The 27,706-nt window shown below is 42.8% G+C and overlaps 1 protein-coding gene across 5 annotated transcripts in view; it reads left to right on the top strand.

Moving 5' to 3' along the window:
- The window catches only part of LOC129857946 (regulator of G-protein signaling 7), a 118,619-nt gene that overhangs the window by 51,578 nt on the left and 39,335 nt on the right, over positions 1-27,706 (top strand). For all 5 annotated transcript variants that reach the window (XM_055926664.1, XM_055926695.1, XM_055926684.1 and 2 more), the window contains exon 3: positions 16,426-16,522. In XM_055926664.1, coding sequence (XP_055782639.1) covers positions 16,426-16,522 — 97 coding nt within the window. The remainder of the gene's footprint in view (positions 1-16,425; positions 16,523-27,706) is intronic.

Here is a 27,706-nt window from a genome sequence, read left to right as displayed (position 1 = left end):
ACAAATATACAAAGGATAATCCATGCTGAAACCCTCATATTAAACACCAATGGTATTCACTAAATTGATGGTTTATATTTAGGATAATGTTTTACAGCTTTGTCATTCATTTTTTTAAATAAATTATATATTTGATGATTTTTTTCCTTTCCAGGTGATAAGGCCACACAGAGGGCCATAGATAATTACAGACTCCTGGCGCCGGAGGGTAGGGCTGCCGTCTTATTGGCTCTCAACCAATCATGCTATTTTGTTTGTTTTTTTCGCGTTGTCGTAACTTGTTTTGTACATAATGTTGCTGCTACCGTCTCTTATGACCGAAAAGAGTTTCTGGACATCAGAACTGGGATTACTCACCTCAGATTGGACGAGGAGTTCTTCTTCAATGAGTCGGACGCCAGGGATATATTGCAGACACCCGACCATGTCCCGATCCCCGTGAGATTCGCTGGAGATAAAATGCCATGAAATCCTTGAAAGTTAACAAAATGCTGGTAGTTTACAGGTAAACTTTGAAAGTTAATATACTGTAACTTAACAAAATGTGGAAAAAGTAATGTGTCTGAATACTATCCGAATGCACTGTACATAGCTAATGCCCCATGCTGCTACATCATTATAAAACGACTTTTGATGAATTGATTGATAGAATACATTGTAGATGAACACGTACAGTAGCAGCAATAATATAAAATACATTTACAGGACAGGCCAGGGTTTATATTTGTTTCGTAAATACCCTTATAAACATGGTCACGGTAGGTATTTTCCTTTTCTCGGATTTCTTAATCATCATTATCTCCTGTGGCTGATTCTCCAACAGTGCAAATCATCCCGCTTAATTAGTCACTGCAGAAAATGTTGCCTGGATCCCAAAAATATGCAGCTTTTATTTTGACTTTATTTGTATTTTTTTCAGCCGTGTGTTTGAGTGATTAAACCACAGTAGGTGGGCAGCGATATATGCTCTCAGTAGAATTTGTTCCAGCACACGACCAACCTTGGCTTAGTCATTTCGCCCACCGTCCGCCCACTATGAAACACAGCGAGAGAGATAGGCCTTGCCTCAGGATCTCTATCCCACCATCAACCAGGGAGATAGCCATCCAAACAGTAGAAACAACAACAGAGAGCACAGACCCAGCCAGAGGCATTATACAGACAGCAAGCCAAACAATAGAAAACAACAACACTCAACCTATACGCAGTAATGTACGACAGCGTATAAAGAACAACAGAAAACAATAGAGACAGCATTGGAGTTATAAAAAGTGGTTGTAAAGGCAGACTTGGCTATAGAAGCAATTACTATGGTTACAAAAAAACGCATTAGAATCAGCAAAATTGAGTATTGGGACCGTAACTGAAATAGTAGTGTCAGGAAGAGAAACCGCAGAGCCATGATATACCACACCCCTTGACTTTTTCCACATTTTGTTGTGTTACATCCTGAATGTAAAATGTATTGAATGTATTTTTTTTTCATCACTGGCCTACACACAATACCCCATAATATCAAAGTGGAATAATGTTTTTCGAAATTTTAACAAATTAATAAAAAAATAAAATCTGAAATATCTTGAGTCGCAGCCCAATTCAGATCCATAAATTTGGCAGTGGCTTCTGATTAAATAAAATTTTCACAGAACCGCTTGTTACAATTTCGATGAGGCTCTCGTTCAGATATCGGTAAGTGGACTGAAGGCAGGGCATGAAAGGGATAACGAATCCAGTTGTTTGTGTCATCCGTTTCGGGAAAGTACCTGCGTAATTGTGCACCCAGCTCACTCAGGTGCTTGACTAAATCACATTTGACATTGTCCGTAAGCTTGAGTTCATTTGCACACAAAAAATCTTACAATGGTGGAAAGACCTGTGTGTTGTCCAGAGAAGATCTCCAACCTCTTAATCATAGCCTCAATTTTGTCCCACACATTGAATATTGTTGCGGAGAGTCCCTGTAATACTAGATTCAGATCATTCAGGCAAGAAAAAACATCACCCAGATAGGCCAGTCATGTGAGAAACGCGTCATCATGCAAGCGGTGAGACAAGTGAAAATTATGGTCAGTAAAGAAAACTTTAAGCTCCTCTGTCAATAAAAATGTTTTTGTCAATACTGTATGCTGTAAAAGCATTGCATGGTCACTGCCCATATCATTGCGTAGTGCAGAAAATACACGACAGTTCAGGGGCCTTACTTTGACAAACTTAACCATTTTCACTGTAGTGTCCAAAACGTCTTTGAAGCCGTCAGGCATTCCCTTGGCAGCAAGAGCCTCTCGGTGGAGGCTGCAGTGTACCCAAGTGGCGTCGGGAGCAACTGCTTGATGCGCGTTACCACCACTATGTCTCCCTGTCATGGCTTTTGCGCCAACAGTACAGATACCAACACACCCTGACCACCAAAGTCCATTTGATGTCACAAAGCTGTCCAGTACCTAAAAAATGTATTTCCTGGTTTCCAGTGGATTGCAAAAAAGGATGTCTTCCTTAATTGACCCCCCATAAACGTAACGGACATATACCAGGAGCTGTGCAAGGCCCGCCACGTCTGTTGACTCATCCAGCTGTAACGCATAGAATTCATTGGCTTGTATGCGATTGTTTCAAAACATCTCCTGCCATGTCACTGATGCGTCGTGAAACAGTCTTGTTTAATGAAGGAATTGTCTGTATAGTTTTTTTGGCCTTTCCCCCCAGCATTGTCCCAGCCATATCCACGAAAGCAGGAAGAATTAAGTCCTCTGCAATAGTATGGGGTTTGCCTGTCCTAGCCACTCACCATATAAGGTGCTTCTAGCCCCTTCTTATTAATGGTATCTGTTACTTTTATACATGTCTTACTACTCGAAGGTCGTCTTAATTCTCGCTTAAAATACTGGCATGTTTTGTTTCTAAATGTCTGCGCAAGAGTGAAGGTTTCATTGAGTTGTGAGATAGTACTTTTGCACATATAACACACTGTGGCTAGAGAAAGGCACTACTCCCAATATAAATGAACCCCAAATCGATGTAGTTCTCATCATATTTGGCCTCTTTGATGGTCCAACGTCCCTGTCTGTTGTTCTGTGTTTTCCTGGGTAAGGGGGTAGTATCTCTTTGGCTGCATCAGATTCACAACTGTCAGTGTCCATGCTAGCATGCCTAACAAATGTAAAATTACTGATGCTAGCATTGGATGTGCTCATGGAAGCAGAACAACTTGTGTCGTCGACAGGTGCAGGTGTAGTACTGCTGGTAGTAGCAGTACTACCACTAGAGCTGGTATGTGTCTCTATGGACTCGGCCCTCACTTTTTTTTAACCATTTATCAATTTGAGCAAACGGAATGAGCTACATTTGGCTACATATGGACCGTTAGTGGAATTCCTGCGAGAGAGTTACGGTTAATATGATTGGATGTTAATTATTTGACTAGGCTACCTGTATTTGACATTGTGTTGTTATTTCGCTGAACACTAGATGGGTGAATTTTATATTTGGCAGTGAAACAAGGGTATTCAAGTGAGAAAAAAACCTCACCCAAATGTATAGCCCCGTTGGGAAAATATAAATGGACTGTTTGAAAATGTGGAAACGATTAAAAAAAAAAGTGAATCACATTTTTATTTGGCGTACCCCCGGCGGCATACCGCATACTTTTGGGAATACCTGCTATAGATGATGACAATATTCCAAATCCTGCATCCTGTTTGCAATAAGGCACTAAAGTAACACAGCTACAAATGTGGCAAAGCAGTGAACTTTTTTTGTCTTGAATACAAAGTGTTATGTTTGGGGAAAAGCCAATACAACGCATTGCTTTGTACCACTCTTCATATTTTCAAGCATAGTGGTGACTGCATCATGTTATGGGTATGCTTGTAATCGTTAAGGACTGGGGAGTTTTTCAGGATAAAAAATAAATGGAATGGAGCTAAGCACAGGCAAAATCCTAAAAGAAAACCTGGTTCAGTCTGGTTTCCACCGGACACTGGGAGATGAATTCACCTTTCGGCAGGACAATAGCCTAAAGCACAAGGCCAAATCTACACTGGAGTTGCTTACCAAGAAGACAGTACATTTTTTTACTTAAATCTGGTTGAACATCTATGGTTGTCTAGCAAGTTTGAAGAATTTTGAAAACAATAATGGGCAAATATTGTACAATCCAGGTGTGCAAAGCTCTTTGATACTTACCCAGAAAGACTCACAGCTATAATTGCTGCCAAAGGGGATTAACTCAGGGGTGTGAATACTTATGTAAATTACATTTTCTGTATTTCATTTTCAATAAATTTGGCCAAAAATGTTAAAACATGTTTTCACTTTGTCATTATGGGGTATTGTGTGTAGATGGGTGATAAAAAAAGTATTTAATCCATTTTGAATTCAGGCTGTAACACAACAAAATGTGGAATAAGTCAAGGGGTATGAATACTTTCTGAAGGCAGTGTATCTCACCTGTGAACTGTGTTAACCCCAAAAAATGTCAAATGAGGATAAATGCTGCCGTTTGTCCAGGCAGCAGGCTTACCTCTCATCCATGCGCCACAGCTCAGCTTCCAATACATGGAATTCCCTGGGGACGGGTGAGAGAGAATTCAACATTTCCCTGTAGGTATCCAGACATTTGGCTTATTCCCTCTGGACTCTTAGATCAACCACATCTTGTGAGCTTTGTTAGTGCCCCAGGGAGTCTCCTCTCTCACTCTCTCTCCTCTCTCTTTGTCTCTCTCTCTCTGTGTCTCTGAAAGCTCATACGTAGGAGAGATGTGAAAATGGGGGCAACATGTTCCAAATGCTTGCCTTTGATGAAAATACACTGGTTTGACAATTCAAAGAGATGGGTGATTGGCTGAGGTGGAGGGTGAACAATCTCTAACAACTTACATCTATCTATCTATACCTCTACTCACATAAAAAATAACCCAGCATTACTTTCATATTATTCTCTCATCTCAATTTACTTTAGCATGGCTAATACACTGTGTTTGATTAGATCAGTTAAAGTTGCCAACAGATCATCAGTGATACTTCTGGGAAAGCTTCAAAGCCAAATAGGAACGTTGGTGTCAGTCTGTCGACAACCATCTGGGGCACAAGCTAAATGGAATACAGAAAGTGAGAATGCCATCTGTCAAAACCCTCGTAGAAATCACAATAAAATATTATTAACTGTGAACTGGGGTAGAACTTTCAAATCAAAATCAAAGGTTATTGTTTATTGTGGCAGGTGAAGCAAAATGTTTCTAGCTCTCTCACCCTGTTGCACATTTTATGCCAACTTTTCAGGGTGTTGTGTGAGTTCATGTTGTCAGTTAAAATGTAATTATTTCTCAGCCAGAGGGGAAATGTTGTGTCCAATGAAGGAAAGTGACAAAAAGAGACAAAAAAGAAAAGAAAGATAGGAAAGAAAGATTCTTTTGAATTGCTGAATTGCTTTGCCGAATGGGTTGGAAGGTACAATACCAAAACCATGTGGACACTTGCTCGAACATTTCATTCCATAATTATGGCCATTAATAAGTAGTTGGTCCCCCCTTTGCTACTATAACAGCCTCCACTCTTCTGAGAAGGCTTTCCACTAGATCGTGGAACATTGCTGCGGGGAGTTGCTTCCATTCAGCCACAAGAGCATTAGTGAGGTTGGCACTGATGTTAGGTCTGGCTTGCAGTCGGCGTTCCAATTCATCCCTAGCCTGAATCATGAAAAACAGCCACGTACCATTATTCCTCCTCCACCAAACTTTACAGTTGGCATGCATTGGAGCAGGTAGCATTCTCCTGGCATCCGCCAAACCCAGATTCGTCCGTCGGACTGCCAGATGGTGAAGCGTGATTCATCACTCCAGAGTATGCGTTTCCACTGATCCAAAGTCCAATGGCGACGAGCTTTACACCTTTCCAGCTGATGATTGGCATTGCGTATGGTGATCTTAGGCTTGTTGGAACTGGGTAGTGAGTGGTGCAACTGAGGACAGATGATTTTTACACGCTATGCGCATCAGCACTCGGTGGTCCCGTTCTGTGACCTTGTCTGGCTTACCACTTAAACAGGAAGCACACGTGTAAAGGACAGTTTAATGCTGGTCTGACCAATCAGAACCCACACTTCAAGATTGGGTTGATCATGCAGACTGGGATATGTTCTGGGTAGCTTCTGAGAATAATATGGACGTGTTCACCGAGACGGTCACTGAGTATATCAAGTAGTGTATAGGAGTTCCTCTGTCCAGGGTCTGTGTGCTTTTGCCCATTTTAATCTTTTCTTTTTATTGGCCAGTCTGAGATATGGCTTTTTCTTTGCAACTCTGTCTAGAAGGCCAGCATCCCGGAGTTGCCTCTTCACTGTTCACGTTGAGACTGGTGTTTTGCGGGTACTTTTTAATGAAGCAGCCAGTTGAGGACTTGTGAGGCGCCTGTTTCTCAAACTAGACACTCTAATGTACTTGTCCTCTTGCTCAGTTGTGCACCGGGGGCTCCCACTCCTCGTTCTATTCTGGTTAGAGACAGTTTGCGCTGTTCTGTGAAGGGAGTAGTACACAGTGTTGTACCAGATCTTCAGTTTCTTGGCAATTTCTTGCATGGAATAGCCTTTATTTCTCAGAATAAGAATAGACTGACGAGTTTCAGAAGAAAGTTATTTGTTTCTGGCCATTTTGAGCCTGTAATCAAACCCGCAAATGCTGATGCTCCAGATACTCAACTAGTCTAAAGAAGGCCTGTTTTATTGCTTCTTTAACAACAGTTTTCAGCTGTGCTAACATATTTGCAAAGGGTTTTCTAGTGATCAATTAGCCTTTTAAAATGATAAACTTTAATTAGCTAACACAACGTGCCATTGGAACACAGGAGTGATGGTTGCTGATAATGGGCCTCAGTACGCCTATGTAGATATTCCATAAAAAATCAGCCATTTCCAGCTGCAATAGTAATTTACAACATTAACAATGTCTGTCTGCACTGTATTTCTGATCAATTTGATGTAATTTTATTGAACAAAAAATTAGCTTTTCTTTATAAAACAAGGACATTTCTAAGTGACCCTAAACTTTTGAACGGTAGTGTATATACTTTAATCTATACTATCAATTGCATCTTAGCCTATGCCGCTCTGACATTGCTCATCCATATATTTAGATGTTCTTATTCCAATTTACTTAGATTTGTGTGTATTAGGTATTTGTTGTGGAATTCTTAGACATTACTTATTAGATATTGCTGCACTGTCGGAACTAGAAGCACAAGCATTTCACTGCACTCGCAATAACATCTGCTAACCATGTATATGTGACCAATACAAATTTGATTTGATTTGAACAATATTATGATCAAAGTAGTTGATTATTTTTTTTAAATATAGACTCAGCAAAAAAAACATCCTCTCACTGTCAACTGCGTGTATTTTCAGCAAACTTAACATGTGTAAATATTTGTATGAACATAACAAAATTCAACAACTGAGACATAAACTGAACAAGTTCCACAGACATGTGACTTACAGAAATGGAATAATTTGTCCCTGAACAAAGGGGGGGTCAAAATCAAAAGTAACATTCAGTATCTGGTGTGGCCACCAGCTGCATTAAGTACTACAGTGCATCTCCTCCTCATGGACTGCACCAGATTTGCCAGTTCTTGCTGTGAGATATTACCCCACTCTTCCACCAAGGCACCTGCAAGTTCCCGGACATTTCTGGGGTTAATGGCCCTAGCCCTCAACCTCCGATCCAACAGGTACCAGACGTGCTCAATGGGATTGAGATCAGGGCTCTTCGCTGGCCATGGCAGAACACTGACATTCCTGTCTTGCAGGAAATCTTGCACAGAACGAGCAGTATGGCTGGTGGCATTGTCATGGCTGGTGGCATTGTCAGGATGAGTTTGCAGGAAGCGTACCACATGAGGGAGGAGGATGTCTTCTCTGTAACACACAGCGTTGAGATTGCCTGCAATGACAACAAGCTCAGTCCGATGATGCTGTGACACACCGCCCCAGACCACAACGGACACTCCACCTCCAAATCGATCCAGCTCCAGAGTACAGGCCTCGGTGTAATGCTCATTCCTTTGATGATAAACGCAAATCCAACCATCACCCCTGGTGAGACAAAACCACGACTCGTCAGAGAAGAGCACTTTTTGCTAGTCCTGTCTGGTCCAGCGACGGTGGGTTTGTGCCCATAGGCAACATTGTTGCCGGTGATGTCTGGTGAGGACTTGCCTTACAACAGGCCTAAAGCCCTCGGTCCAGCCTCTCTCAGCCTATTGCAGACAGTCTGAGCACTGATGGAGGGATTGTGCGTTCCTGGTGTAACTCAGGCAGTTGTTGTTGCCATCCTGTACCTGTTCTGCAGGTGTGATGTTGGGATGTACTGATCCTGTGCAGGTGTTGTTACACGTGGTCTGCCACTGCGAGGACGATCAGCTGTCTGTCCTGTCTCCCTGTAGCGCTGTCTTAGGCGTCTCACAGTACGGACCTTGCAATTTATTGTCCTGGCCACATCTGCAGTCCTCATGCCTCCTTGCAGCATGCCTAAGACATGTTCACGCAGATGAGCAGGGACCTTGGGCATCTTTCTTTTGGTGTTTTTTAGAGTTAGTAGAAAGACCTCTTTAATGTCCTAAGTTTTCATAACTGTGATCTTAATTGCCTACCGTCTGTAAGCTGTTAGTGTCTTAACAACCGTTCCACGGGTGCATGTTCATTAATTGTTTATGGTTCATGGAACAAGCATGGGAAACAGTGTTTAAACCCTTTACAATGAAGATCTGTGAAGTTATTTAGATTTTTACAAATTATCTTTGAAAGACAGGGTCCTGAAAAAGGGACGTTTCTTTTTTTTTGCTGAGTTTATATAATTCATAATTTGGGGTTTGATATGATGTCTCTTCCCAAAACAGTGAGCTCATACCACTGTCTGACTGTTCTCTCAGAGAAGGACAGCTTCATGCCTGATATGTTTGAAAGTGAATTATTCTGTTAAAATGAGGAGAAAATGGTTGCTTGGTTAAAATGTGGGGAACAGATTCACTTAAACTTTGATGAATAGAAAGGAATTTTATGAAAACCAAACAAGCTAATATTGCATGATTATCATGAAAGCTGTGCTTAAAGTATTAAAACACCTCTATAACACTGGCTAGTAAATTTATAATTTATTTCTCCATATATTTTACACTATATGAGCTTGAATGTTTATTTTAAAGGGCACAGTCTTGGATGGATTTAGCTATAGCCACCAAATCAGATATTTGATCTATTCATATTTAACTCTATTCTTTAAATCTATTCATATGGCCTGTACATTTGAATGAGGATCACAAACAAGCCTATGTTCTGTTTTGCCAGTGAAGATGTGACTTTCTTATATGCCGTAAGGCAGGGTCCCCCAACTGGCAGCCCGTGGGCCCCCCAGCTTTTCTGAGCAAAAAATACTACTTGTTTAATTTGTTTTAGATTTTTGGGACATTAAAGACTGTAAAACCACCAGAAAATCATCTCCAAGTGATTTTAATTTGAAAGTATGTTCCAAAGTATTCCCACGCATAATAGAGAGAGATAATTGTGACCGTATACAAATGTCAGCAAGGTTTGAAATTATTATGTTTTAGTCAAATATTATATCTGTTTGGGATTCTTGCGGACAATTTGCAGTCTACAAATGATTTGTAATCATGTTCCGGCCCCCTGACCATCCGCATAAGAAAGACATCGGCCCACGGCTGAATCTAGTTGATGACCCCTTCCCTAAGGTATGGTGAGAATTGTTTTTGGAATGAGTCAATACGCAAATGCATCACACTGTTCAACATTGTGTTTACTATTGCTTGTCAAAATACTGTGTTCTAAATCATAACATCACTAATTTTGCCAAAAGTATTATGAACAATCCTCTGTTTCTGAATGCAGTGGATGATTTAAAAATGTTACGGGAAGAAGAAGTGTACTTGACCAACTCCCACTCAAATCTGCATTACATCTGCCTTTATGCTCCATAATGTGGGGTGTACTGTGTGGTACTCCAAAATGTTGCTTTTCTATAGTGTGTAAGGTGTCGGTCTCTGTGTGGAGTGTTTGTGGGGTCTCTAGTTGTGTGAAATTCGATATGCTTGTGTACTCAGATAAGCCGCTGGATAATTCCATTCACCCACCTTTGTTTCAGCATTGCAGTTGGACAATTATCTATCACAGAGTAGGAGAATAATGGAGGGGCTGTTCATTTCATTACAGTGGGCCTGCTGCTAGGTGTAACGGCTGTCTAATGCCTCCTCATCGGATGAGGAGGAGGAGTAAGGGTCGGACCAAAACGCAGCGTTGTATGCAGACATAATGGAATTTATTTAAAGAAACACGAAACACGAAAACTCTTACACAAACTACAAAACAACAAACGACGTAGACAGACCTGAACTTGAGAACTTACATATAGACACGAAGAACGCACGAACAGGAAAGACTAGCCAAACGAACGAACAAACGAAACAGTCCTGTGTGGTGACACAGACACAGGAACAATCACCCACAAACAAACAGTGAGAACAGCCTACCTTAATATGGTTCTCAATCAGAGGAAACGTCAAACACCTGCCTCTAATTGAGGACCATATCAGGCAACACATTAAACCCTACATAGAAACACATAACATAGACTACCCACCCAGCTCACGTCCTGACCAACTAAACAAAGTAAAACAAAGGAAAATAAGGTCAGGAACGTGACACTAGGGCTTTATTCTCTGTGTAAACCACAAACAGACCTGAACGGCTTATTAGACATTCATAATGGAATTGGATCAATATTTCTTCGAATGTATTATTCTTTACTTTCTCTGTCTTTTTCCTGGTAGCAAGCAGTTCAAGTGAGTAGATAGATGTATGAAGCACTTAGATGACTGAAGCAGAGTAAGAAGTCTAGTAGTCCATTAAAAAGTGAACGTTTGTTCTTTTGTCTCAAATGCTCATTGGGGCTCCCTGAAAATTCTGAGACACATTACGAAGTAGTTGGTATAGCACCATGGATGCCTCTGTTATATTTGGATCTTTTGTTGGTCATGCCATATTTGCAGACTTGTGTTTAGTCATGTTTGTAATGAACACGAGGGGAGACAGAGAGCTGGTTTCAAGCGCAGGACGCAGCAGGTGTTTATTGAAAAGGACCACAGGAGGAGGCAGGTAGCTGGGTCCAGGGGCAGGCAGAAGGTCATACACAGGGGGTCCAAAAGGGCAACAGTACAGGCAGGGAAAGGCTAGTCCGGGAGATCAGGCAATAGGTAGATATAAGGAAATCAGGGGATCTAGGTGTTTGAGAGTGAGAGCTGGAAAGTGGGCTGGAAAGTGAGCTGCGTTCAGGGGATCTACATGTTTGAGGGTGTGAGTTGGAAGCAGACATTACAGTACCCCCCCCCCCCCCCCCCCATGGGCGGCTCTTGACAGCCTAGGAAGCTGGGCATGGGGCCTCCCCCGGGGGTGTGGAGCTGGGTGGTCAGGACGGTTACGGTGGAAAGCAAGTATCATGGCTGGGTCAAGGATGTCCTGGGCAGGGACCGTTCTTCAGGTCTGTACCCCTCCCAATCCACCAGGTAGTGGATGCGACCATCCAGGCGCTTGAAGTCAAGGGGGGCTTGGACAGAATAAGCCGGTGCACCGCTGACGTCAAATGGAGGGGTGCACCACAGGAGGATGGAGGGCTGTACCTCACAGGCTTGAGAAGGATGAGGAGATCCGGTAATGGCGGGCCAACTGGAGACGGTAGGTGACAGGATTGATGCAGTGTTATTTTGAAGGGACCAATGAACCGAGGACTGAACTTTTTGCAGGTGTCACGAAGCCGGATGTCCCGGGTAGAGAGCCACACACATTGCCCAGGGTGGAAGAGTGGAGTAGGTCGGCGACTCCGGTCAGCGAACCGTTTCTGGGAGAGGGAAACTTGATGGAGGTACAGATGTGTGGTCTCCAAAACATGCTCGTTCCGTCGAAACCACTCATCGACGGCAGGCACAGTTCCGGGCTCTGTCTCCCATGGGAACGCGGGGGGTATCCGAGGACACACATTGAAAAGGAGTGAGATGGAGTGAGGTTTGCACCAGGGAGTTCTGTGCGTATTCGACCCAGGCTAGATAGTGACGCCACTCAAGGGGTTGGTGGGTGCAGTGTTGGCGACGGTAATTCCCTGTTTCCTGATTCAGGTGTTCCGTCTGCCCATCGGTTTGGGGATGATATTCAGAGGATAGGCTGATGGAGACCCCCAGTCGGTCAAGGAAGGCTCACCACACCTTGGAGATGAACTGGGGTCCCCGATCTGAAACGATGTCTTTCGGGATCCCATACAGACTAAACACATGTTGGAACATGCACTCGGCCATTTCCATGCATTAGGTAGATGCGGAAGGGGGATGAGTCGGCACATCTTGGAGAAACGGTCCACTACAACTAAAATAGTTGTGAAGCCCGAATAGTCCGGCAGATCCGTGAGGAAATCCATGGCGATGTGGGACAATGGTCTGTGTGGTGTAGGTAAAGGTAAAGGCTCAAGCTTACCGGTAGGTAGTGGGCGAGGGCTCCTTGCCCAAGCACAGACGGGACAGGAAAGAACGTAATCTCGGGTGTCTTCTGTTAGGGATGACCACCAGAACTCACGTGTCAGTACTCCGTGGTCCGGGTGATTCCGGGATGGCCAGAACTCAGAGAGGTATGTCACCCCTGCATTAGTTGGGGTCTGATGGATGCAGGAACGTAGGTCTTGCCTGCAGGGGTGTCAGGGGGTGCTGGGTCGTGGCATAGGGCCACTTGGACGGCTGCTTGGATTGCCCACTGTATGGGTCCCACGACACAAGCCGGAGACAGCATGGGCTCAGGAGCTGGCTTAGAGGAAGGGGGGTCAAATAGACGGGATAAGGAATCAGCCTTCACATTTTTCTTCCCAGACAGATAGGTGACGGTGAAGGTGAGTGCCCAGCGAGCTGAGTGATCAGACCTCACAGTGATGGGGTGCAAAGAACTGAACTAAATAGTGTGTGATAATGACATAGGTGTGTGAACAGGTTATTAGAGTTCAGGTGATTGGGATCTGGAGAGTGAGCTGCGTTCAGGGGATCTAGGTGTTTGAGAGTGTGAGTTGGAAGCAGACGTTACAATATTTAATAAATCACTGTTCAGAAAACATACCCTCTGCTGTAGAAAGGCAGCAGGATCTAGTTATAGTCTGTCTAAGAGACAAACACTTCTTCTTCATGACATGTACACGCATGAATATCTTAAATTCAAAATATTCAGGCTGATGGCGTTTTACACTGAGTGGGAGGGAGAGACAGTGTTAAGTATCGATCATCACTGTTATCCTGCTGGTTAGCTCAGTGAATTACGTAACTAAGTTCTAAAAAGTGTCAGCCAATGTGATGTCAATCTGCCAGCTGTCATTTAGCTATGGCTGATCTATTGGCAATGTGAATACTGGAAGTGGCTGTCTTTGACCTAAGGATATCTGTTTGTCATAGTGACAGTGCTTTGTTCGACTACTCAAAATGATCTGATGAGAGCTGTCCAGCACTGCTCTCAATCCTCTGTCTGGCACCAATTTCACCTGTTAAGTGGGGAGGACATACATATTTATAAATCTGATCTCATGTTAGATAGGCATCTCTGTAACCCCATACTCTGCCTACAGCTCTTTATGTTCTATGTCCGTGTTCTATCAGTCCATTACAAAGCAATTACTCCATAGGTTTTGGCTTCAGTGTACTTGAAATAGGGCAAACTCTTTTTGTAAGATGCTGGTCCCATTTTCTACAAATATTTAATTGATTTTTAGGCCTTGTATGTTTACTTATCTATAGTTGATTATTATTGATTACAGTGGAGTCTGCTCTCCACTGTTCCATATTAAATATATTTCAGTTGATACATTGGTACATCCTAAATTGCTATGGTACAGTATCTAGCATTTGCAATTATGTGTTCTCGTCAGCAAATTCTTAGGACATCACAATAGTCGATTAGAACTAAAATATAAAATCCTGACCTTCACTTAAGATCTTAAATGAAATACAACATATCTGATGATTGAACAGCATTTTGCAGTAAGTACCTCTATTTAAGACTCTATGGTACAAAGACCCAGTGCTTAGGTAACTGAGACTTACATGGCAACTTCAGGTACTCAGGCTAAGAGTACAGCCACAGCATTTTTGCAAGTTACCATAGAAAACAGTTTTATGGTTATGTTGCCTACACAATCCCTTCCAGAGCTGCCAGGAGAAAATCTTTACAGAGTGTAGTTGTCAAGATACTGTACAGACTTAGGGGGAAAGTTGATGAGGCACAGGGAAGCCCGTCAAATTAGCAAAATGCATTCTACGAGGATAGACAATGAGCTTTTGTAACCAACACTAACCAATAAACCTTAATGGTTCCCAATTACTATCCAATATGATACAGTATATGGGCAGTGCATTGTAGTCTATGCAGAAGAAATAGAGCAGCAGGCCTTGCAGTGTGTGTGCATGTGTCACATTGTTAGCCTGTATTTATTCATGCCACAGGGCTGGTTTGGGATATCTCTTGGCATCCATCCGTGAAGGCTGACAAATTCGGGCCATGCTCTGCTCCACTCCGTCCTGTCTGTTCCTGGAAATAGGGCCATCTGCCAGGGCAGCTGAGCCATGGTGCAGAGCAGTGCTCCTGTCTTGGAGAGTTGTAATGCAGATCTGTCTTTCTGTGGCATGTCTGTTTTGAGCCAGGTTGTCAAGTCCAAACACACCAAGACAGCCGTGAAGAGGGCACAACAAAGACTATTTTCCCTCAGGAAACTAAAAAGATTTGGCATGGGTCCTCAGATCCTCAAAAGGTTCAACAGATGCATCATCGAGAGCATCCTGATTGGTTGCATCACTTTCTGGTACGGCAACTGCTTGGCCTCCGACTGCAAGGCACTACAGAGGGTAGTGCGCACGGCCCAGTACATCACTGGGGTTAAGCTGCCTGCCATCCAGGACCTCTACACCAGGCGGTGTCAGAGGAAGGCAATAAAAATGGTCAAAGACCCCAGCCACCCCAGTCATAGACTGTTCTCTCTTTTACCGCATGGCAAGCGGTACCAGAGTGCCAAGTCTAGGACCAAAAGGTTTCTCAACAGTTTTTACCCCCAAGCCATAAGACTCCTGAACAGGTAATCAAATGGCTACCTGGACTATTTGCATTGTGTGCCCCCCCCAACCCCTCTTTTACACTGCTACTACTCTCTGTGTATCATATATGCATTGTCACTTTAACTATACATTCATGTACGTACTACCTCAATTAGCCCGACCAACCTGTCACGATCGTCGTATGGTGGAAGAGAGGAGGACCAAAGCGCAGCGTGGTTAGAATACATTCTTCTCATTTAATGATACGAAACGAAGAACACTTTACAAACTAAACAAACCAACAAACCGACGAACGTGAAGCTATATAAACAATGTGCTAACATGCAACATAGACATAGACAATAACCCACGAAATACCCAATGAATATGGCTGCCTAAATATGGTTCCCAATCAGAGACAATGATCAACAGCTGCCTCTAATTGAGAATCAATCTAGGCAACCATAGACATACAAACACCTATACTAGACACTGCCCCATAAACATACAAAACCCCTAGACAATACAAAACACATACATCCCCCATGTCACACCCTGACCTAACTAAAATAATAAAGAAAACAAAGATAACTAAGGCCAGGGCGTGACACAACCGGACTATTGGCTACCCGGACTATCTGCATTGTGTCCCGCCACCCACCACCCGCCAACCCCTCTTTTACGCTACTGCTACTCTCTGTTTATCATATATGCATAGTCACATTAACCATGCCTACATGTACATACTACCTCAATCAGCTCGACTAACCGGTGCTCTATATAGCCTCGCAACTGTTATTTTCCACTGTCTTTTTTAACTGTTTTTATTTCTTTACTCATCTAATACCTTTTTTTTTTTTACTTACAAATTGCACTGTTGGTTAGAGCCTGTAAGTAATTATTTCACTGTAAGGTCTACACCTGTTGTATTCGGGGCGCACGCGGCAAATACACTTTCTTTTGATGTCACATTTCTTTTAGGTTTTAGCTCAAAGGTGTGATTTTATTCATCACCGTTTTTGTGACATTTGGTTCTGTCCTGTTTGTTTTAAGACACTTAAGATGGGGAAACATTAGGCAGAAACTTTGCTGTAAGAGTTGATTAACTCAATTAGCACTAATCCAATAACATAGACTGACATTGATATGAGAAGTGTCTCTGCTGCAAATATCCAACCCAGATCTGTGTCACAGAGGCCATTCAGAACTCAGTAAGACACCACTCCCTCTTTTTCAGCCTCTTTCCTCAGTCTCTCCTCCAGACAATAATAATGCTATGTTCTCTTAAATAATGTCTTCTCTCATTTCTTCCAGATGGAGGACGTAATAGCGCGCATGCAGGATGAGAAGAATGGAATTCCTATCCGCACTGTGAAAAGTTTTTTATCCAAGATTCCAAGTGTTTTTTCAGGTAAAAGTCTTGATTTAACTAGCTTTTGTGCGAATACATGGAGTATACCAAACATTAGGAACACCTTGAGTTGCATGGTGGACCATTCTTGATACACAAGGGAATCTGTTGAGGTTGAATAATCCAGCAGCGCTGCAGTTCTTGACACAAACTGGTGCACATGGCACCTACTACCATACCCTGTTCAAGGGCACTTCGATTGTCTTATCTCATTCACCCTCTGAATGGCACACATACACATCCATGTCTCACTTGTCTCAAGGCTTAAAAGTCCTTTAACCTGTCTCCTCCCCGTCATCTACACTGATTGAAGTGGCTTTAACAAGTGACATCAATAAGGGATCATAGCTTTCACCTGGACTCACCGAGTCAGTCGATGTCATAGAAAGAGCAGGTGTTCTTAATGTTTTGTATACTCAGTGTATATTGAAATGGTAATGCCAGGTAATAAGGACTTTTGGATTCTGACTGACTTGGAGAGCCGTCGGTGGTTCTGCAAACTAATTTACGTAAACCAGAGAGTAGACAGAATAATGTTGCAGGGAACTGTCCAGAGTTCTGAAAAGGTTGAGCAACAAAAACTAAAAACTAAAAACAATGCTTATGGAAATTTGAAAGGCTAGATAGCATTATAAATGTGGCTTGTTCTCTATAACACCTTATTCAAAAGTGGTATGCTTATTCCCTTTGCAGTACTGCAAACAACAGATATGATCTGGAATCGGCCTATCTTAGTTGTCATTATTCATTATACAACGGGTGGGTCTAATCCTGAATGCTGATTGGTTGAAAGCGCATTCCAGCCGGTGTCTATTTCACAAGTTACCACCGGCTAAATCTATGACGTTAAAATGCTTATTTACTTTGTCAATCTGACTGCGCAATCCACTGTTTCATCAGCCCAGTCAGGTTGAGATCAAGTTATAAACTTGATCTCCACTATAAAATGCATCGAGACATTATCTCACATTTCTTTCAGAATAACATTTCGTTTTCAACAGCGCAGATTTGTATAAACTTTGTTGTCTGGCTCTCCGACATTTGTCACATTGTTTCAATATTCAAATTCGATCTCCAAGTGTCCCATTGTAATGCACGTGTAGGAGTCGGATGTCGGGATGAGACAGAGAAGCAGGCAGTGTTTCTCAGCCAGTCGAAATCATGAATCAGCTGGCATCATTTTTATGGATATATACAAAGAAATGTAAATTGAAAAAGTGTCAAACGAAACTTGTGCAGCTAGTTTGCAGTCCTTCCGGCGTCAGTTTGAATTTATTGTGTTATCTGTGTTGTTGGCTAGCTCCTCTGAACAACACTGTCCTAATGAGAGAGCACATTCTCTATACCAGGCGAAATTGTGTCTCGTTAGCTCATTGTTATGGATGTATCCAAATAAATGTCACTAGAAAACAAATGCAGCTACTGTTGTTATTCTGTCTGCACTGTTTGACGTGACTAAGTTAGCCGTATTTGGCTAGCAAGGAAAAGAAAGTTGCCAGCCAGAATGGCAATGAAACATTTAGAATGAACAACTGAGTCGTGTCAATAGATACAGAACAAAAAGACTGAACGACTGGGTCGCGTCTCTGGCAACCGAACAAATAGAACGAACAACCAGCCGGCTTGGGTAGCAAACCTAGATTTGTTTCGGGATTATATCTTGTGGAAGGATGAAATAGTATGAATTAATTCATAAAAATAACGTTTTTAATGAACATCTGTCAACCATTATTTGAATATGTTGGTAACCCGTTGTAACAAAATGATAATGCCCTCAAAGGCGGTGTTTGGAGGATATATTGGCACGGTTTGGCGGCCCTCGACTTCATCTCAGGCCTAACAACACCCGTGCCAATATATCCTCCAAACACCGGCTTCTCAGGCATCATAAATTAAGTATGTCACTAGTGACTTTCCCCAGAGTATATAAACAGAACAGTTGATGTAATGCGAGTAGGGTTCCTCGAACAGTAAAGTACTCCGGGGCCAAGATGACTAAATGAATAGCACAGCCACATGATGAATGGATGAGCTGTTTTGTTCATTCTTATTCAGTGTTGCTCAGCATTCGGTTAAAATGAAATGCCCTCTATTTAGTAATAGCCACAGTTCAATTGTGTGTTAATTGAGACACACATACTCTCCTCCAGATTTATTTGGACAGTGAAGCTACATATTTTAAACATGGCTCTATACTCCAGCATTTTGGATTTAAGTACAGAATGTCACCTTTTATTTGAGGGTATTTTCATACATACGCGTAACTGCCAAAATAAAGCAAATACTTGTGTAAATGAGGGATACAAAGTATGTTGAAAGCAGCTGCTTCCACACAGGTGTGGTTCCTGAGTTAATTAAGCAATTAACATCCCATCTTGCTTATTGTCATGTATAAAAATTCCCAGTTGGCCATTATTTTGGCTACCATGGCCAGAAGAAGAGATATCAGTGACTTTGAAAGAGGGGTCTCAAAGGAGCAAATCAAATCAAATGTTATTTGTCACATGCTTTGTAAACTCACACTGAAATGCTTACTTACAGGTAATTTTCCAACAATACTTACTTACTGACTTTATTGCCCCATGGGGAAATTTTGTTGCAGTGTCATGTACACGCTTAAAGTGGCGTTTAAATACAAAACAAAATGGACAATATAACTTTCATAACAGTTACATACCAATAAAACATTTTAAAAAAAGACTAGCCTGCTGGCCTTACTGAGTCGATAGGAACATTAGCCCGAGCTATTTAGGAGGGATTTCACACCTGGCACAAATGATTGTCTAGTTGTGTTTTTCCTGCCGAGGGGTGCCCTATACCTGCACCCAGAGGGGAGTAGTTCCAAGTCTGGGTACAGGAGGTGGCTTGGGTCTAATGCAGAGTTCAATATAAAAAACAATAACATTGAAATAGTGACACGAGGAATAAATACAAAATGAATAAAGAGTAACAATAACGAGTCAAAATAACATAGCTATAGTATATACAGGGAGTACCAATACCAAGTCGATGTACAGGGTATGATGTAATTGAGGAAGCTATGTACATACAGTATCAATCAAAAGTTTGGACACACCTACTCATTCCAGGGTTTTTCTTTATTTTTACTATTTTCTACATTGTAGTATAATAGTGAAGACATCAAAACTATGAAATATCACATATAGAAAGAATCATGTAACCAAAAAAGTGTTAAACAAATCAAAATAGATTTGAGATTCTTCAAAGTAGCCACCCTTTGCCTTGATGACAGCTTTGCACACTCTTGGCATTCTCTCAACCAGCTTCACCTGGAAATAAATAAAATAAAAATGTCTTACTTTGTTGTAGTTAATAAATCTAATGTGAATAGATTTTCAGCTGGCAGGCAGACACTGGAATACGTGTTTGAGTGACAGAATTATGGCTTTGCATATGCGCTTTGTTGTGTTTTTTGTGTTGAATCTTTTTATGATTTTTTATATAACTACAACATTTACTTGAGAGAACAATTTAAACATCTTCGGATGTTTAAAGGGACAACTACAGAATTATTTACATGAGCCAAGTGATTACTGAGCAATAGATTAACCAATGGAAGTTTAAAAGATAATTAACAAAATGTTAATAATTAAAACAAAAATGAAATCAAGTCCAGTTCAGAACTATTGCCTTTTTGAGTGTACTTTGGAGATGGCAGACCAATTTCGTGACAAAAAAAAACTCTGCAAAAAGTACTGAAGGACATCAATTACTTAAGGTTAGGGACATTATGTCCACATGTGTTTATTAACATGGAAACATTTAATGTACCGTGTTACACTATAACCAACAGTGCAATGTTAGCTGCATATAAAACAAACATAAACAATTGCTGGTGCCAATCCACTACTGACCAGTCCTGGGACAACTCTAATTTCAACAACACTCAAAATGAAGGGGGAAACCATAGGGCCTCACTGACTTGCTCTCCTCTTTCTCTCTTCTTTCTCTCTATTATCGTGGCATGTGTCTTAGTTCTGTGACCTTACTCTCCAACTCTGCCTAATTCACACATTATCTCCTCCTGAGAGTGTTGGACTTGGTGATGAGCTGATCCATCAAGGTGCCAGATTTGCCCTCTGCTTGCTCTGCAAATTTGTCCGCATTCTTCTCCAGGCTGTCAGATACCTTCAGCAGAGTTATTTTTTTCCATGTCATCTTTGGGGTGGCAGGTAGCCTAGTGGTTAGAGTGTTGGAAAGGTAACTGAAAGGTTGCTGGATCGAATCCGCAAGCTGACAAGGTAAAAATCTGTTGTTGTTCTTCCCCTGAACAAGGCTGTTAACCCACTGTTCCCTGGTAGGCTGTCATTGAAAATGAGAATTTGTTCTTAATTGACTTGCCTAGTTAAATAAAGGTTACTTAAAAAAAGCTATGTGGTCCTCTGCAGCCTTCCTCTTCTAACCTTGCAGAGCACTTTCATTCTTCCTCTTCTCCTGGTCCAGGTGTGCTCTTAATTAGCTAATAAGCAAAACATTGTGAACGCAACTGTGACATCAACTAACATTTGCTAATAAATAATATAAATAACATTAACAATAATTAAATCAGTTGATTGATTATTTACTTTGAAATGTAGTAAATCCCGAGCTGTTGCATGCCCCATGAACTGTGACCCCAGGTACCTTGACTGAATGGAATCTCCCTACCAATAGCATACATGCAGGTCCAGTTTTTAACTTTTTGTCCTTTGGTTGAGGCTTTCGTCGGGGAACATCGTCTGAATGACCTCTCCAAATTCCCCATTGGCAATATAAGACTGATGCCTCGCCACGGAGTTTAGACTCCATAGCACCACTGCTTTTAGTGTGGGCGTAGAGCCAAACGTTGTTCGGGAGATTGCGTGATCCTGCTGTTCCCTGCAACAAGGTTGTTTGAGTGCTAATGTGTCTGGCTGTAAATGGGACTGTTGTCTGTGGTACTGTGGCGGAGACGACTGAACAGAACTGAGAAATTCCGGGCGTTGGCGGCTTTTCACAGCGGTTTGGTGTTTTTCACACTGCATATGGGATTCTACAGCTTTAATTCCCATAGTGCCAAGTGATTTCAACCACAAAGTGAAGTTGCTGTTCTCCAACCAATTCTCTTTGAATTTGCACTTTCCGATGGTAGCTGCAGACAAACATTAACTGTCTAGCGTAGTTTAGAGTCTACCTTCGTTACTACTTCACCATAGCCAATATTTGCTAGCTAACAGACGAACGTACCAGCAGAAAAGCAGCCAACAGTCAGGAGTGTCTCGCTGACTTCTGACAGCTGCGGGAAAGTTACTAAGTGTGGTTCCGCTCTGTGCGTGACTCAAGCTTAAATGCGTTCCTTCCATTGAAGTAAATCGGAACGTTATAAAAAGTAGTCCATCTACCAGTCTACTTTTTTTAAGACCTTTGAAAAATGTGTTGTGGAAAATGTAAGATTTTTATTAATTAAGGCCTTTAATTTAGATAAATTCATTTAAGTCATTTTAAGGATCCGCAGAGACACTGTATATAACGCAACAGTTTGTGACAAAACTTTCAGTAGAGTTGAACATGCGTTTTAACTAATTTTACATTTTTCCAGTACATGAGAATTTAACTGCGAAGGTTATTTGTATGTGCAAACGTCATCACGCACAGCCTTTTATATACAAACAGTCTGTATGCTGGAAACGCACATATTATTTTATGCAGATTTAAAAATATTTTCATTAAAATCTGTCACAAATTTGATGGAAACCTAGCTTATGTCTTGGAGTGTTCTGTTATGCGTAACAGATTTTGGAATGTTGTTCCTTTCATTCAAGGTTTACAAAATGCCATCTAATTTACCCATCAATCTCCCAATGCCTATCCACTATTAAAACTTACAGGCTGCAAGTCAATGAAGGACTGTCTGGTCTCATTGAAGCTGGGTAGGAATATCTTACTGCCTATTTTGTAGACTGGTGTTGGGAGGACCACTGGCAGAAGTCTTAAAGCAATGTCACCTTGTGTATCTGGAGAGAAGAATGTTTAGTGAATAACTTAATTGTTTCAGGCTATAAATAAATGAGCATCTGAGACCCCACCAGCAGGGTCATTTCAAACTATACCTGCATTTCAGAGAGAAGATCTTGGTCCTGCTTCTCTCTGGGCTGGCGAAGCAAAGTTTTGTCCTTGAAGACCACGATCCAGTTAAAATGGGTTTAAAATGTAGAAGTCCTGAGCAATCTGTAGGAAAGCAGAGCATTTTATCCTGAACTAAAATAGAAACGCAACATGCAACAATATCAAGGATTTTTCTGAGTTACAATTCATATACGGTAATCAGTCAATTTAACTAAATTCATTAGGACCTAATCTATGGATTTCACATGACTGGGCAGGTGGCGCAGACATAGGCCCACCCACTGGGGAGCCAGGCCCAGCCAATCAGAAGGATTTTTTCGCCCCGAAAAGGGGCTTTATTACAGACAGAAATAACCCCCAGTTTCATCAGCTGTCCAGGTGGCTGATCTCAGATGTGAGTGAAGAAACCGGATGTGTAGGTTCGGTTTTGGCGTGGTTACACATGGTCTGTGGTTGTGAGGCTGATTGTACGTACTGACAAATTCTCTGAAACAATGTTGGAAATGATCATTAAAATCTCTGGCAACAACTCTGGTGGACATTCCTAAGATTAGCGTGTCAATTGCACCCTCCTTCAAAACTTGCGACATCTGTGGCATTTTGTTGTGTGCCAAAACTTCACAGAGTTGCCTTTTACTGTCCCCAGCACAAGGTGCACCAGTTTAATGATAATACTGTTTAATCAGCTTCTTGAAATGCTACACCTGTCAAGTGGATGGATTATCCAGATTAGGGAGAAATGCTCCCTAACAATAATGTAAACAAATTAGTGCACAAAATTTAAGAGAAATAATATTTCTGTGTGTATGGAACATTTTTGTGATCTTTTATTTCACCTCATGAAACGTTGGACCAACACTTTACATGTTGCGTTTATATTTTTGTTCAGTATACTTTTTTTGTAATATTATTTTAGTTTTAGTTTTTTTTGACAAACAAAAACATACATTGACAAAAACAATAGACAACTTAACATTTACATACATATCCACAAACATGAATGACATCACACTTGCTCAGATTCACATGTTCCCACCGTATCCGCACCCAATGCCTCACCCCTTATGACTTAATATTGTGTTATGTTGGTCCACTTGTCAGTCACTCATTTTCATTAGAAATAGAAATAGAATACTTCCAAGTATTCTGGCGGACTTCACGTGCTGGTGGCAGGATAATTATCCATAGCCCAACCTTAATAACCAAAAAAGCCATGCATGCAAGACGAATTGACCTGTCTGGTGCACACATATTTCTCTGTCCTTAATTTGATTGAAGGCTTCATATCTGTATTTTTGCCTTGTAACTGACTCATTCTAGAAAGAGAGAAGGAACAACACTTGATTAAGATGAGCTAGCTACTAGTTTAAAGGCATGAAGTATCTAGTTAGTTTCAAAGAATGAATGTATGGGCTACATTTATGAGAATAATACATGCATTTCCTTACCTTATCAGCCTTGAAGATTGTTGTGACTTTACTTTCATTAATCTGATTTTGTTATTATCGAATCTGTTATTTATCGAATCAACTAACTATGCTTAATTATTACCTGATTAAATTAATAATATAACAATTAACTAATTAGGAATTTGGGGCACCACGAAGCGGTTGTTTAAAGAGTTACCATCTCCCGAATTAATCTACAGGACTTTACCTATCACATCCATAAAACTGTCAACGTATTAAATCATAACCTCATATCATATCATCATTCTGAACAGTCATAACCTCGTGCATCTGCTAAAACCCCAGTCTTACTCATGATTCATTACTATACACATTTGTGCTATTATTTATTTACTAGCTAACTAAATAATAACACAGAATAAACATACACTTAATACATGAGAAAAAGGTCCCTAACGGACTGACAACATATGGCGGCTTGTTACACAGGGGGGCGGGGGGATTGCGGGGAGAGAAAAAGCGTCACTTATCGTTGATACATTTTTTAACTATTCTCACAGTAATCATATACCCTGCACATGAACCGCCTCCCATTTGAAGTAATAAATCATGAATGCATTTAACGTTACGTGTGAAGGCCTTTGTTCAACATTCATCTCTGTCGCAACCAGCCCTCCTTAGGAAGGTTGTTGGCCTTTCAGCGGCAAGCGTGTATGGCTCTGAGTGTCCGAAAGGCATATCCCCTTTCCCGTCTTCTACTGTTGTTCACTCTGGAAGATAGCTAGCCAGCCGTGTCGACGGTTCCCATTGGTGATGAGCGTAGTAAGCTACAATGATTTGAGAAGAGCAGTACAGTATGATGATTTGAAGAGTAGTAGGATGGTGCCACTTAGATTCGATTATCTAGATATTTGACTTAGAACAGCAGGTCAGTCGTACCAGTGACTGTCGCCGAGAGGGGACTTTTCTCCTCTCTCCACCTTGTGTCGATAGTCAGAGTTTGAACCACTTTAAACGCGCAGCTGCAGCCTGGTGATGTTCTGGTCTAGTCTGGGAGGTTAGTTTATCTTCTTCACCTCATGTTGAGATTCAAAGTTACAACCATTTCAAACGTGTAGCTACCGCCTCACGTCTTTCTGGTCAATGTTAATCTCTTCTACCAAGCCTTTTATGCACTCTGGCCGAAGAGGAAGGTTCCATCAGCCTGACACGCTCTCTGACCTCACTCGGGTGCGTGGCTACTTACTGTGCACAGTTTATAGAAGATAGATTCTATCATGGCTCCTAAAATCACATTCCTTTCTTAACAAAAATACTTTTATAATTTTTCACATTTCATATATAATGTTAAGGATGGAAACTTGACAGAATGTAATGGTTGACGCTCTCCTCATCCTCGGACGAGGTGAGGAGAGAAAGATCTTCTGACCAAAACGCAGGCTTTGGGAAATAAGCCATCTTTTATTTAATAACGATGATGGCAAACACGAAACGAAACAAAACACTTTCAAACTACAAAACAAGAAAAACGACGTCGACGAAACCTGAACATAAACCTACATAACTAAACATAAACTCACGTACAGGAAACAGACGACATCGAAACGAAAACGAAACAAACAAACGCTACAGTCCTATGTGGTACGAACATACATACAAACACAGGAGACAATCACCCACAAACAAACAGTGAGAATGCCCTACCTAAATATGACTCTTAATTAGAGGCAAACGCAAACCACCTGCCTCTAATCAAGAGCCATACCAGGCAAACCAAAACCAACATAGAAACAGATAACATAGAATGCCCACCCAACCTCACGTCCTGACCAACTAACACACAAAAACTAACATAAATAGGTCAGGAACGTGACAGTACCCCCCCCCACAAGGTGCGAACTCCGGACGCACCAGCACAAAGTCTAGGGGAGGGTCTGGGTGGGCATCTAACCACGGTGGTGGCTCAGGCTCCGGGCGCGGTTCCCACCCCACCATAATCCATCCTAGCCTCCTCCCTCCAAGAATGTCCACCCTCTTTCTTCCCCCACAAAATCCTCTTAATAACATATCTAATAATGACAACACCGGGACAGAGAGATAAACCAAGACAGAGGGATAGATAAGAATATAGAGGTAGATAAAGATAGAGAGGGAGATCAGGATAGAGGGGCAACTCCGGACTGAAAGGCAGCTCCGGACAGAGAGACAGCTCTGGACTGATGGGCAGTTCTGGGTATCTAGCCTTTTCAGGCTGAATGGCAGCTCATGGCTGACTGACGACTCTCGACGCTCATGGCAGGCTGACGGCTCTCGACGCTCATGGCAGGCTGACGGCTCTCGACGCTCATGGCAGGCTGACGGCTCTCGACGTGCATGGCAGGCTGACGGCTCTCGACGCTCATGGCAGGCTGACGGCTCTCGACGCTCATGGCAGGCTGACGGCTCTCGACGCTCATGGCAGGCTGACGGCTCTCGACGCTCATGGCAGGCTGACGGCTCTCGACGCTCATGGCGCTCTGACGGCTCTGGCTGCTCATGGCGCTCTGACGGCTCTGGCTGCTCATGGCGCTCTGACGGCTCTGGCTGCTCATGGCGCTCTGACGGCTCTGGCTGCTCATGGCTCGCTGGCGGCTCTGGCAGATCCTGTCTGGTTTGCGGCTCTGGCAGATCCTGTCTGGTTGGCGGCTCTGGCAGATCCTGTCTGGTTGGCGGCTCTGGCAGATCCTGTCTGGTTGGCGGCTCTGGCAGATCCTGTCTGGTTGGCGGCTCTGGCGGATCCTGTCTGGTTGGCGGCTCTGGCGGATCCTGTCTGGCTGACGGCTCTAGCGGCTCCTGTCTGGCTGACGGCTCTAGCGGCTCCTGTCTGGCTGACGGCTCTGTAGGCTCATGGCAGACGGGCGGCTTTGCAGGCTCATGGCAGACGGGCGGCTTTGCAGGCTCCTGGCAGACGGATGGCTCAGATGGCGCTGGGGAGACGGATGGCTCAGATGGCGCTGGGGAGACGGATGGCTCAGATGGCGCTGGGGAGACGGATGGCTCAGATGGCGCTGGGGAGACGGATGGCTCAGATGGCGCTGGGGAGACGGATGGCTCAGATGGCGCTGGGGAGACGGATGGCTCAGATGGCGCTGGGGAGACTGATGGCTCTGGCCGGATACGGTACACTGTAGACCTGGTGCGTGGTGCCGGAACTGGAGGCACCGTGCTAATGACAAGCACCTTCCTACTAGTGCGGGGAGCAGGGACAGGGCACACTGTATTCTCAAAGCCTACTCTATCCCTGATGCGTGGTACCGGCACTGGTGACGCCGGGCTGAGGACAAGCACATCAGGATTAGTAGGGGGAGAAGATACAGTTTGTACAGGGCTCTGGAGACGCACTGGTAGCTTAGTGCGTGGGCCCGGAACTGGAGGCACCGGGCTAGATACACGCACTACAGGTAGAGTGCGTGGAGGAGGAACAGGGCTCAGGATACGCACTGGTAGCCTAGTGCGTAGTGTATACACTGTAGGTACTAGGCTGGGGCGGGGAGGTGGTGCCGGAAATACCGGACCGTGGAGGCGTACTGGCTCTCTTGAGCATTGAGCTTGCCCAACCTTACCTGGTTGAATACTCCCGGTTGCCCGACCAGTGCGGGGAGGTGGAATAACCCGCACCGGGCTATGTAGG

The sequence above is a fragment of the Salvelinus fontinalis genome, chromosome 1 (genome assembly GCF_029448725.1).
Source record: "Salvelinus fontinalis isolate EN_2023a chromosome 1, ASM2944872v1, whole genome shotgun sequence".
Lineage (NCBI taxonomy): Eukaryota > Metazoa > Chordata > Actinopteri > Salmoniformes > Salmonidae > Salvelinus > Salvelinus fontinalis.
Note: the sequence above shows the minus strand (reverse complement) of the source record. Positions and strands in the feature narration are given on the sequence as shown.